Source organism: Triturus cristatus, chromosome 10 (assembly GCF_964204655.1).
Source record: "Triturus cristatus chromosome 10, aTriCri1.1, whole genome shotgun sequence".
Classification (NCBI taxonomy): domain Eukaryota; kingdom Metazoa; phylum Chordata; class Amphibia; order Caudata; family Salamandridae; genus Triturus; species Triturus cristatus.
This window is the reverse complement of record NC_140593.1, coordinates 1244158207-1244171815: the sequence shown is the minus strand read 5'-3', so window position 1 is coordinate 1244171815 and position 13609 is coordinate 1244158207. Positions and strand designations below refer to the sequence as shown.

Here is a 13609-nt window from a genome sequence, read left to right as displayed (position 1 = left end):
GCCTGGCTCTTTCTAGAGAGTGCGCCTTTAAAAGTGGCAGGCCCCTGTTCTTCATGCGTATTCTGTTCTTCATGTGTATTCTGTCCTTGACACATCTTCGTGCTGTGAAATTTAGACCCAAGAGTTCTTTCTCTACTGTGACTAGCTTTTTGACCTCATAGTCCAGACCCTATGTCCATCTGTTTCTTTCCCATTTTCTCTGTGGTCTGAGTCTGTGACCCACTAACTTATTCCCCTTGGTCTCTGCACCCACAGTAATGACAAACCTTTGCTTTCAGCACTGGAAGAGCTGCGTGCCTTACATGCTGAGGCTTTGGAGAAGAAGTTTCCTGAAACCGGCATGCTTCAGCAGTTGAAATCTGTGATAGACGAGGTCGAGCGTTGCGTATCAGAGGCAATTGGGATTGTCTGCAGCAAGAAGCCGGCTAGGTAGGTGGTCCTCTTCTGTAAACTTCAATAAAATCACATGGCTATAGTGAACGTAGTGGTTGTGGGCTGTGGGCATGCTCAATGATTGGAGTAAACCGGGTAAAATTACTGTGTATGGGTCGAATAGAATGTGAATGAGGGGCTCTGGACAGGGAGGCGAGGATGCAGGAACCAGTACTCTTTATGGGTAGGACAGGAGACGAGATCTACAGGCACAGGCTGGAGTGTGACCGGAAGGAACAAGAAGCTCTAGAAGGCTGGATAGAATGTGAATGAGAGGCTCTGGGAAGGCAGGATGCAGGAATGAAGACCTTCTATGGGTAGCACATAGTGAGAGGGGAGACCTGCAGGGAAAGGGTGCAGTGTGACCAGAAGGAGCAAGGAACTCTAGAAGGGCAAGATAGAATATGGGCCGGGAGGATTAAGTGCATGGTAGAACGTTTGCAACGAGGAATAAGGAGTTCCTTAAATACAGAGTCAAATGTTGGCATGGAGGTGTAAGGATTTTTTTTGGCAGAGGGAAGGGGGCAAGGTCTCTGTTGGGTCAGGAGGAATAGTGCAGGACTCTAATGAAACTGTGCAGGCTGGTTACGTGCGAGGAGTAATCTGGGGCTCTGCGTGGTGGTGAGTGGGGATCGGTACTGTGCAGGCTTGGTACGTGCGAGGAGTAATCTGGGGCTCTGCGTGGGGGTGAGTGGGGATCGGTACTGTGCAGGCTTGGTACGTGCGAGGAGTAATCTGGGGCTCTGCGTGGAGGTGAGTGGGGATCGGTACTGTGCAGACTGGTTACGTGCGAACGAGTAATCTGGGGCTCTGCGTGGAGGTGAGTGGGGATCAGTACTGTTCAGGCTTGGTACGTGCGAGGAGTAATCTGGGGCTCTGCGTGGAGGTGAGTGGGGATCGGTACTGTGCAGGCTCGGTATGTGCGAGGAGTAATCTGGGGCTCTGCGTGGAGGTGAGTGGGGATCGGTACTGTGGAGACTGGTTACGTGCGAACGAGTAGTTCGAGGCATGTGGGCTGCTGAATTCATATCTGTGCATAGATCGCCGCCTAGTGTTGGGTCCGGATGATTGCACATTGTTGTCCTGGAAGAGTCTTCGAAGTATCATGAGATAGGTGGCTCCTCCCCTGGACTACAGTGCGCATGGGCATCCTCTCCATCCTCAGATTGTTTTTTTCTGCCATTGGGTTCGGATGTGCTTATCTTAGCTCAAGTTAGGAAAACTTTATTTAAGGCCAAAAGCCTTTAGGTATCGTCGGTATTGTTTGTGTTCGGTATCGACAAATTATTATACTTGTTCTCGGACTTATTCACCCTTCTCGGACTGAGTTTCGGTCCGAACATCGATCGACGTTCAAGGATGGAATCGAGGACTCCCTTCAAGAGATGTCCTTTATGTCATGCAAAATATCCACACATCGATGTCCATCCGGTGTGTAACAAATGTTTATCACCGGATCACGATGAGTCCAGGTGTATGGGCTGCGCCCGGTTCCGGTCAAAGAAGACACTTCGGAATCGACGGGCGGCTAGATTGGAGGCCAAACAATCAGCGCCTAACCCGGTTAACATCTTCAGCACCGAGGATGAAGAAGGCGAGAGCGTCGAAGACATGGACTCGAGCCATGCTTCGGAGCATGAATCCCAATATGACGACGATGATGAGGTGATCTTCGAGGACGAAGACGTAGTCGACGAGGTAGGAGACGACGATGAGGCCCTTGGGGCCGAGGAAGATAGCTCGGGCGAGGAGCTAGGCCAATCCGTCGAAGCTGAGGCCGAGGGAGACAGTCTTGATAAGGCTCAGGTCGAGGGATCGCCTGCGGGCCTTACCCAAGATCAGTCGATCGTTCTACAGCCCCGCCTGAAGGCCCGGCTTCGAACATTTCAAAAGAGCCAGAAATATCAAAAAAGACTGGATTCGATTCCGTGAAATCGAAACCAAAACCAGCACCCGTCAAATCGAAACCGAAAGTGCAACTGGTTCAGGTCGGATCGAAGCCCTCCATTCCGTCGACACAGAAGGACATCGGAACCGACCAAAGAAAGAAGGACTTCGAAACCGAGAAACAAAAAAAGGGCTTCGGCACCGAGACACAGAAGAAGGCCCTCGGTCCCGAGAAGACGCAGTGGCCTATGGCACCGAAGGTTGGGACACCAACCACCAAGGTCAAGGTAGTCGATCCGACTACGTCAACACCGAAGAGTGCGGCGCCTGCCAAAATATCGGATCCACAGGGCGTCGATCCCAAACTTCGGATCGAACAGCCGAAGGCTGTGCAGAAACCGGAGACCGCGTCGAGGCCTGTCTCCAAAGAGCCTATCGGTTCCAAAGCACCGTCTACATTCACGTTGCAACAGGTGTCGGAGTCCCTGAAGCGCATCAGGGAACGGGCAACCCTCGAACCAAAAACGGGTCCCGAACCACACAAGGTCGCCAAGGCTCACTCGGCGCCGGCACCGATCAAGTTTGGATTGCCGCCACCAGGGGCACCGAAGATGTTCGAACTTCGGAAGAGTGTCGAACTGCCACGAACAGTGTCCACGAAAAGAAACGATGTCGAAGACTCGCAGGACCGGTTTATCGACGCCGACACTGGTAGGCTGTTCCGCAAGCGGAGAATTGTTCCAGAAAAGGCTTTGGACTCATACAAGATTCTACTAAAAAGGAAACTGCCGTCAGGTTCGATGCCAGTGCTTGTAAAAACATTCCAAACCTATCATCAGGAACCACCATCCTTTTCTCCTACACACTCTGAGGCGGATCCAGGAGAGGGCTATGTTGAGGATGATACCACTTATCCTGTGGATAATGACCCTGATGACCAACAGCAAGACCAAGATCAAGCATGGGGAGACCCTAATGACCCACAAGATGCTCCTGACACTCTTCTTTATTATATCAAACCATCTCCCACTGAAGATACTGCTGCTTTTAACGCCCTCGTTGAAAGGGCGGCTGCCAATCACGGAGTAGAACTTCATTCTGACTCTGTGGAGGAGGATTTCTTGGTGGACACGTTCTCCACATCAGAAAGAACGGTCAAGACTCTACCAATGTTAAAAGGAGTTCTTAAACATGCTAAGGACATCTTTAAGGAGACGACCAGGGCACAGGTATTGAACCCGAGAATAGAGAAGAAATACAAACCAGCCCCCGGAGACCCAATGTACATTAAGGGTCAATTGCCGTTGGACTCCATGGTAGTTTCTAATGCTCGCAAAAGAGTTAACTCGCAGACTACAGGTGATGCTCCTCCTCCAGACAAGGAGTCCAAAGTGCTAGAAACATCAGGCAAAAGGGTGGCAGCACAAGCAGCAAACATCTGGCGCATTGCCAACACTCAGGCACTCCTGGCCTGATACGACAGGTCACACTACGATACACTAGAAACTCTGCTAGAACACCTACCAGATGAATACAAAGATGGAGCGGAGCTCCTCATCAGAGAGGGGCAACTCATTACAAATGCGTCCATCAAATGCGCACTAGATGCAGCTGACACCGCAGCAAGGGCAATCAACACTAGTGTGATGTTGAGGAGGCACGCATGGCTGAGAATATCAGGCTTCAAACCTGAGATTCAAAATAATATCTTGAATCAACCAGTCAACCCAGACTTTTTATTTGGCCCCGAGGTTGACACTACACTGGAAAAGATTAAAAAGGACACAAACTGCGAAATCTATGGGGGCTCTCCAGTCGCAGCAGTTTCGGAGTGGCTCCTTTCGCCGCCCCGGAAATAGAGGAGCAGCTAGAGGTCAGGGGTCCCAGCAGCAGTACAATAAAGGAGGTACCCAGAGTACCTATAATAAACACAATAGGGGTGGATATGGTGGATCCAGCACCAAAGGCAGAGGACGAGGACACAATAACACCAGGTCCTCCGCCAATAACAAACAGTGACGTCTTGTCGCTGCCCCCCGCCCACATAACACCGGTCGGGGGGAGACTCCCAACAGTTCCTGCCAGTCTGGAGATCCATCACCACAGACAGGTGGGTCAGAGAAATTGTCCAGTACGGTTATTGTCTGGAATTAACATCCAATCCACCCAACATACCACCAAGACACCGTCCTATGTCCGCAGAGCACTTGATATTATTGCAGCAAGAAGTACTAAGTATGCTGCAAAAAGGAGCCATAGAGCTCGTGCCTATGGAACAGCGAGGGTCAGGGGTGTACTTTCTGTACTTCTTAATCCCAAAAAAGGACGGGTCTCTCCGACCTATACTGGACCTCAGACCTCTCAACCAATACATTCTGTCAGAGCATTTTCATATGCTCACCCTCCAGCAGGTTCTGCCGTTACTCAGTCAGGGAGACTTCCTAGCAACACTAGATTTGAAGGATGCGTATTTCCACATACCCATACACCCCTCACACAAAAAATATCTCCGGTTCACTCTTCAGGATCAGCATTATCAGTTCAAAGTACTCCCTTTCGGAGTAACAACGGCGCCCAGAGTCTTTACCAAGTGCCTCGTGACAGTGGCCGCACACTTAAGGAGACAGCACATTCACGTCTTCCCTTACCTGGACGACTGGCTTGTTCAGGCAAAGTCAGCCCAGCAGTGTGCCAGCCACATATCCCACACCATTCACCTTCTTCACAGTCTAGGATTCTCACTGAATTATCCAAAATCACATCTCCAACCCGCCCACGTACAGCAGTACCTGGGCGCGACAATAGACACTCTGGCTGCCAAAGCTCAGCCAAATTTAGCGAGAATCAACAGCATGCAACTGCTGATAAAGTTCAGACCACAACACTCCCTTCCAGCACGAGTGTTCATGCAGTTGATAGGCATGATGGCCTCCTGCATCTTCATAGTCCCGCACGCGAGATTACATATGCGCCCGCTTCAGGAGTGCTTGGCACGTCAATGGAATCAGACTCAAGGACAGTTGAAAGACCTAGTGTTGGTGAGCGGTCGGGCATACAACTCTCTGCATTGGTGGAATCCACAAAACCTTTGCAAGGGCCGACCGTTCCAAGAGCCTGTTCCACAAATAGTACTGACGGCGGACGCGTCTCTCCAGGGATGGGGAGCCCATGTACTCAATTACACAGTGCAGGGACTATGGACAACACAACAAAAGAAGATGCACATCAACCTTCTGGAACTGATGGCTATCTTCCTGGCGATGAAGGCATTCAAAGTACACTTGTGCAACAAAGTCGTGTTGATCCGGACGGACAACATGACTGCCATGTACTACATACAGAAGCAGGGAGGAACACACTCCACAGTTGTCTCATCTGGCTCAGAGCATGTGGAGGTGGGCCATTAAGAGTAACATATTCCTCATGGTGGAACACCTCCCGGGCAAGGACAACCAGATGGCGGATCTGCTCAGCAGACACAGCCACCAAATGCACGAGTGGGAGCTACATCTATCAGTACTCCAACCGTACTTCCAGCAGTGGGGTCATCCAGAGATAGACCTATTTGCCACAAGGGAAAACGCAAAATGCCAAAGGTTTGCCGCCAGGTTTCCGCATCCACAATCGTAGGGCAATGCGATATGGATGAACTGGTCAGGCAGATTTGCGTACGCTTTTCCCCCAGCGCCATTAATACCGCTAGTGGCACGCAAACTACGGCAACACTCACTGACACTCATCCTGGTTGCTCCAATGTGGGCACGCCAGCCATGGTACACCACGTTACTAGAACTGTCCGTGGTGCCGCCTCAAAGACTGCGGCTAACGCCCAAACTTTTAACACAGAACCATGGCGCAATTCAGCACCCAGATCCGCAACAGCTGAACCTGGCGATCTGGCACCTGAAGTCTTAGAGTTTGGCTACCTGAACCTGCCTCCAGAATGTATGAATATCATCAAGGAGGCCAGGAGACCCACGACCAGAGCTTGCTATGCGGCTAAATGGAAAAGATTTGTCATTTACTGTAAAAACAATTACATTAATCCGCTGGATGCATCCATTCAAAACATCATCTGTTACACTTATACCGATGCAATCTGGCGTACAACTCCATCCTTATACATCTGACCGCAATAGCGGCCTATCTTCAGAACAGGCAGCACCTCTCTTTATTCAAGGTGCCTGCCATCAAAGCCTTCTTGGAGGGACTCAAAAGAGTGATTCCTCCAACTCACCCACCGGCGCCGGTGTGGAACCTGAATGTGGTCCTCACCAGATTGATGGGTCCACCTTTTGAACCTTTACATTCATGTGAGATTCAATTCCTCACCTGGAAAGTAGCCTTCTTAGTGGCAATCACTTTGTTGAGAAGAGTTAGTGAACTCCAGGCACTAACCATTCAAGAGCCATTCATACAGGTTCACGCAAACAGGGTTGTACTACGTACTAACCCCACATTCATGCCTAAAGTGATATCGCAGTTCCACATGAATCAGACTATTGAACTGCCTGTTTTCTTTCCAAATCCAGACAATGTCGCAGAGAGAATGCTCCATACACTAGATGTAAAGAGGGCCCTCATGTACTATATAGACAGGACAAAGGATTTTAGGAAGACAAAACAACTTTTCTCCACAACACAAGGGCAGCGCCATTTCCAAAGCAGGGATAGCCAGATGGATCGTTAAATGTATTCAAATTTGCTATGAAAAAGCTAAACGCACATTAACGATTCCTCCCAGAGCCCACTCAACACGAAAGTTAGGGGCGTCCATGGCTTTCCTAGGGAATATTCCTTTAGAGGAAATATGTAGAGCAGCCACATGGTCCACTATACATACATTTACAAAACACTACTGTGTAGATGTGCATTCAAAACAGCAGGCAGCTGTAGGACAGGCTGTTCTCAAGACCCTTTTTCAGACTGCTGCAGCTGGCACGGGCAGCCGCCGCTAATGGAGGTACTGCTATATAATCTATGCACAGATATGAATTCAGCAGCCCACATGCCTCAAATTGAATATGCTACTTACCAGTATGCATCTGTTCTTGGCATGTAGGGCTGCTGACATTCATATCGCCCACCCTCCTCCCCGGCGCCTGTAGCGGCTGCAGCACTCGGAATTACTGTATAGCATGGTCATCACTTACTGTATCTACTCCATCACTGCCACAATGGCGAAAAACAATCTGAGGATGGAGAGGATGCCCATGCGCACTGTAGTCCAGGGGAGGAGCCACCTTTCTCGTGATACTTCGAAGATTCTTCCAGGACAACAATGTGTAATCATCCGGACCCAACACTAGGCGGCGATCTATGCACAGATATAAATGTCAGCAGCCCTACATGCCAAGAACAGATGCATACTGGTAAGTAGCATATTCAATCTGGGGCTCTGCGTGGAGGTGAGTGGGGATCGGTACTGTGCAGGCTCGGTACTTGCGAGGAGTAATCTGGGGCTCTGCGTGGAGGTGAGTGGGGATCGGTACTGTGCAGGCTAGGTACGTGCGAGGAGTAATCTGGGGCTCTGCCTGGAGGCGAGTGGTGATCTGTACTGTGCAGGCTTGGTACCTGCGAGGAGTAATCTGGGGCTCTGCGTGGGGGTGAGTGGGGATCTGTACTGTGCAGGCTTGGTACCTGCGAGGAGTAATCTGGGGCTCTGCGTGGGGGTGAGTGGGGATCGGTACTGTGCAGGCTCGGTACTTGCGAGGAGTAATCTGGGGCTCTGCGTGGAGGTGAGTGGGGATCGGTACTGTGCAGGTTTGGTACGTGCGAGGAGTAATCTGGGGCTCTGCGTGGAGGTGAGTGGGGATCGGTACTGTGCAGGTTTGGTACGTGCGAGGAGTAATCTGGGGCTCTGCGTGGAGGTGAGTGGGGATCGGTACTGTGCAGGCTTGGTACGTGCGAGGAGTAATCTGGGGCTCTGCGTGGAGGTGAGTGGGGATCGGTACTGTGCAGGCTTGGTACCTGCGAGGAGTAATCTGGGGCTCTGCCTGGAGGCGAGTGGTGATCTGTACTGTGCAGGCTCGGTATGTGCGAGGAGTAATCTGGGGCTCTGCGTGGGGGTGAGTGGGGATCGGTACTGTGCAGGCTTGGTACCTGCGAGGAGTAATCTGGGGCTCTGCGTGGGGGTGAGTGGGGATCGGTACTGTGCAGGCTCGGTACTTGCGAGGAGTAATCTGGGGCTCTGCGTGGGGGTGAGTGGGGATCGGTACTGTGCAGGTTTGGTACGTGCGAGGAGGAAACTGGGGCTCTTCCTGGAGGCGAGTGGTGATCTGTACTGTGCCGATAATAGATCTGCGCTTAGATCGTCTGCTGGAAGCAGACTGTAAGGTGTATTGTTTTTTATTGGCAATGAGCCATTGCCAATTGGCTGAAAGAGTGAAGAATTGGACAGTTTCTAGCACATGGGTTTACTGTCCTGCAGACTCTATACAAATTATTTGCATGTACTCCGCAGTTGAAAAGTACATAAGGGATGGCCTGCTTCTGTGCTCAATCAATGAAATCGCCCATTCCAAGAATGAAGAAACAACTTGCCTATAATCGTACTTCTCCTTGCACACGGCTTCCACTGCGAGGACATGATGACTGAGGGATGAAGATATCTTCATAGTGAGCTAAATGTTAGAGAAGACGTGAGTGCTTCCTACCCAGGATAATTGCCATTGACAAGTCTTGATGGTTACTTCCTATTGAGTCCCTGGCATCAATAAGAGTATGATGGTTGCTTCCTTCTGTGCAGCCTTTCTCCGATACCGCATTGGGATTGCTTCCTGCGGAGCTGGCTGCCACAAGCAGGACGATCTGAAAGGCATCCAGGGGCAGCAGTTGTTACTAAAGCTTTCTCCCGCACTGTCTGGTAAGTTCCTGATCTGATAGATCGATCCAACAGTCATCCCAGGTGGGAACCCCGGAGGGCTGTGCACCAGAGCCGATAAGGTCCTGCTGGTTTGGAGTCAGTCAAGTCCTCCCGACCTCCTTGAGGCGGAGAACTAAAAATGTCATGGAGGGAGTGTGGGAAGCTGGCTCTGTATATACTATACTAAAGTGAGGTATAGTGTGCACAAAGTTCAGTGGAACCCCATAGGTAGGCAGCGGTAGAGTTAGTACCTCACACTCTTTGTGGTATTGTGGTCGAGCAGTAAGGCAGTATCAGGACAGTTTTAAGCATTTGTTGTACACACTCAGCAAATGAATTCACACATTCAAAGACTGAACTTCAGACCAATTTATCCAGTATTAGGGTATCTTTCATAGATTCACATGCCTGAATCATTCCCCGTCGTCTGGGTGGGAGTCACCGGTAAATAACAAAGCAATGTCTCAGTAGATCTATATAGTAACAGGCCCCAAAAGGCCTTAGCTTAGTAAGCTATCCACGTCCTTATGTAAAAAAGGACCAAATTTTGGCAAGTAGCCAATCAGCTAGCACCACCCTCTAGAACCTTCCTGGAAGGAGCTCTAGTCCCTCAGATTTTCTACCGCACGTCGTGCTAAGGGAGTCTCCACTGAGCTCTGCTCATTTCTTCTGGATTTCCAGTGTTTCTTGCTACAAACTTCCTTGATTTCGTCATGGCTGATACCCCAAAGAAGGGACTGTTCAGATCCTGTGCTTCATGTGGAAAGAAAAGGCTTTACGTGGACGACCAGCATAAGGACTGTCTTTATTGCCTTTATCCTAGCCACAATTCGAAAGACTGTAAGGTATGTCGTACCTTTTCATCTAAGACCCTGAAAGACCGAGAAGGGCGCCTTTTAATCTTGCTGCAAAGGCTGAAGGACAAGGAAACTGTTGTGTCCTCTGAGGAAAGTGAGGGCTCTTCTATCTCTCCTCACTCCTCACCTAAAAGACCAAGGGTGTCATCTCCGGGCCCTTCGTCGCAGCCACCTCAAAAGAAGACACACCAAGTCTACAGAGGTCCTGGCCTTGCCTCCGCCAGGGATTGTTTCTGCTAAGGCTGTACCACATACCTTTAAGAAACAGGTCTCCACCCAGTCGACGACCTCGTCGACGGTGGCGTCGATGACGAGAAGATCTCCGTCGACAGCAATCTATGTAACCTCGTTGACGGCGACACTGTCTATGATTACATCCCACTCTGTCTTCGACGACGACCACTCCATCGTCGACGGCAGGTAAAGCTATCTCGTCGACGTTAGCCATTAAAAAATCATCGCCGTCGATTAAACTGCCGACGGGAGCGTCGACTACGACGAAAGCACCGTCGTTGACGCCATTGTCGACGCCATCGTCGACGGGGAAGTCATCTTCATTACCTTTGCCGCTGACGACGACAGTCGACGACGACCTCGTCGACGTCTTAAATGCAAATGATGCCTGTTTCACCATCTACAACTCTACCGTCGACGGGCCCGTCGACGGATATGGACTCTGATATGCAAAGTACTTATGTGCACCTTAAAATAACCAAACGTGCACTGACTCCGGCCCTCACTTCACCCAGTAAGGTCCCAACCTTGCCTTCGACTCACCTTTTTGACGAGGAAGACTCGAATGACTCCAGTCTTTCCTGCGGCGACAAGTCCATCGCAACTACACGTAAAGGGGGGAGGGGGGAGAGAAGAGAACCTCGCTCGCTGACGCTGTCACGCGAGTCGCAAAAAATGTGGAACTGGCTGCTCCGTCACAACATCTCTCTCCGAGCAGATTACGTTCCAGGTGCACACAACGTGTTGGCAGATTATCTGAGCAGGAGACAGGCAGCCTGCCACGAGTGGGAGCTGGATCAACTAGTCCTCAGCAACATATTTGCTCAATGGGGCACCCCTCTTCTGGACCTCTTCGCCACCCAGCAAAACGGCAAATGCCAATACTTTGCAAGCTGGCATCTCCAACCAGGGTCCCTGGGGAATGCCTTTTCGATGGCATGGTGCAACGTCTTTGCGTACGCTTGCCGCCGTTTCCCCTGATTCCCAGGGTACTAAGGAAGATGAAAGCGGAGCCCTGCACTCTCATATTGATAGCTCCAGCGTGGCCACGCCAACACTGGTTCACGGAACTTCACCTCCTTTCCCTGGAACCTCAAATCAGATTGAGGACATTTCCATCTCTTCTAACGCTCAACAATCCGCAGATTCAACTTCCGGATCCGGCATCTCTCAGGTTGTCGGCATGGCTCCTGAGTTCAGAGAGTTTCAGGGCTTAGACATTCCTCCGGACTGCAGACAAATTCTAGCTCGAGCAGATAGTACCAACAAAACGTACTCGCTCAAATGGAGATTTTGTATCTGGTGCAAAACAAACAGCTTACACCCTCTTTCTTCCACCCCGGAGCAAGTCCTGCCGTACCTCCTGCATCTGGCAAAATCTGGTCTTGCTCTTGCCTCTATTAAGGTCCACCTAGCAGCAATATCACGCTTCAGGAGATCCTCTTCGGGTCCATCATTATGGTCTCATAGACTCATAAAGCAATTCCTTAAAGGGCTGTTTCGAACATTTCCTCCAGTGAAGCCTGTTCCACCAGCTTGGCATCTCAACACAGTGTTAGCTCAACTAATGAAACACCCGTTGAGCCTATACATAGAGCAGACCTTAAGTATGTCTCCTGGAAGGTTGCGCTCCTGTTGGCCTTTACTTTGGCGAGTGGGGGAGCTCCAAGCGTTCTCAATCCAAGACCCGTTTATTCAGTTCAAACAGGATAGGGTCCTTCTCCGCACAAATCCAACGTTTATTCCTAAAGTTCCATCTCAGTTCCACCTTAACGAACCTATTGTGCTGCGTTCATTCTTCCCGAATCCTCAAACAGTGGCGGAGAAAACTATACATTCCTTGGACATTAAGCGCTACCTAAGTTTTACATTGATAGAACGAAATCATTTCGTAAGTCTAATCAACTCTTTGTAGCGTACAGTAGGCCTCAAAGGGCTACCGCTCACCAAACAGAGCATTTCCCGCTGGATTTCTTCAGCCATCACCTTCTGTCATCAACAGGCGGTACGTCCGCTGCGATCAACAGTTCGTGCCCATTCCACAAGGGCCATGTATACTTCCATGGCACTGTTTGCATGGGTGCCCATTGTAGACATTTGTAGAGCGGCCACATGGAAGACGCCGCATACATTCACCAAGCATTACTGCCTGGACACGGAGATCATGAAGGATGCGTCAGTGGGTCAAGCGGTACTCCGCCATCTATTTCAGTAGAGGTGAGCCCTTTCTTTCATCCCACCATCCTTACCTTTTTTACGCACATTTCGCACTATAATGCATACATTGGCTGAGTCTTTGTTTTCTAGTGCTTCTTGTTTTCACATGGATATGTTATTATCTAGTGACTGGATATGTGATATACCTGTCGAAATGTGCTTATCATTGCTCACTACTCTGATTCAGGCATGTGAATCTATGAAAGATACCCTAATACTGGATAAGGAACGCGTTACTTACCTGTAACTACGGTTATCCAGTATTGGCATCTTTCATAGATTCACATACGACCCACCCACCGCCCCTGGAAGGGCTCTCTTGGATCTCTCTGTGATACAACTACTTAGCACTGTGCTTACGAAAATCTGAGGGACTAGAGCTCCTTCCAGGAAGGTTCTAGAGGGTGGTGCTAGCTGATTGTCTACTGGCCAAACTTTGGTCCTTTTTACATAAGGACGTGGATAGCTTACTAAGCTAAGGCCTTTTGGGGCCTGTTACTATATATGTCTACTGAGACATTGCTTTGTTATTTACCGGTGACTCCCACCCCGACGACGGGGAATGATTCAGGCATGTGAATCTATGAAAGATACCAATACTGGATAACCACAGTTACAGGTAAGTAACGCGTTCCTTTTTTTGTATGAAAATATTCTGTTTGAGGCATGTGAGCTGTAGATTACATGCTATGCATAGTGCCCTCTAGTGTTGGTTCCGGATGTTTGCACTTTGTTTTTGTTCAAAGTAGTCTTTTTTTGTCCCGAGGTAAGTGACTCCTTCTTTCGGTGATAGTGCGCATGGGCATCGACTCTATCCTTAATTTTTTTCCGCCATCGGGTTCAAATGTGTATTGCTGCTGTCCGGTTCAGCACCGCACCGTTTCTTGGACCCCTTCGACACGCAATCCATACCCTCGACGGTATTGGTATCGATCGCGGTTCCCTGTTCGACGCGTATCGTCTCAACTTTAACATCTTCAATCGGAAAACTCGTGGAAGGCCGTCAAGTTATGTCGCGGGTCTCGTGCTAAATTTCCACCACAGACTTGCACGAAATGTGCAACCTCTGTCTATCCCCGGAACACAACGAGAAAGACTGCGACGCCTGTCGATCATT

At 50.0% G+C, this 13609-nt stretch overlaps 1 protein-coding gene across 4 annotated transcripts in view; it reads left to right on the top strand.

Moving 5' to 3' along the window:
- Nucleotides 1-13609, top strand: part of KDM5C (lysine demethylase 5C) — a 601345-nt gene that overhangs the window by 303828 nt on the left and 283908 nt on the right. For all 4 annotated transcript variants that reach the window (XM_085629900.1, XM_085629899.1, XM_085629902.1 and 1 more), the window contains one exon: nt 279-429. In XM_085629900.1, coding sequence (XP_085486026.1) covers nt 279-429 — 151 coding nt within the window. The remainder of the gene's footprint in view (nt 1-278; nt 430-13609) is intronic.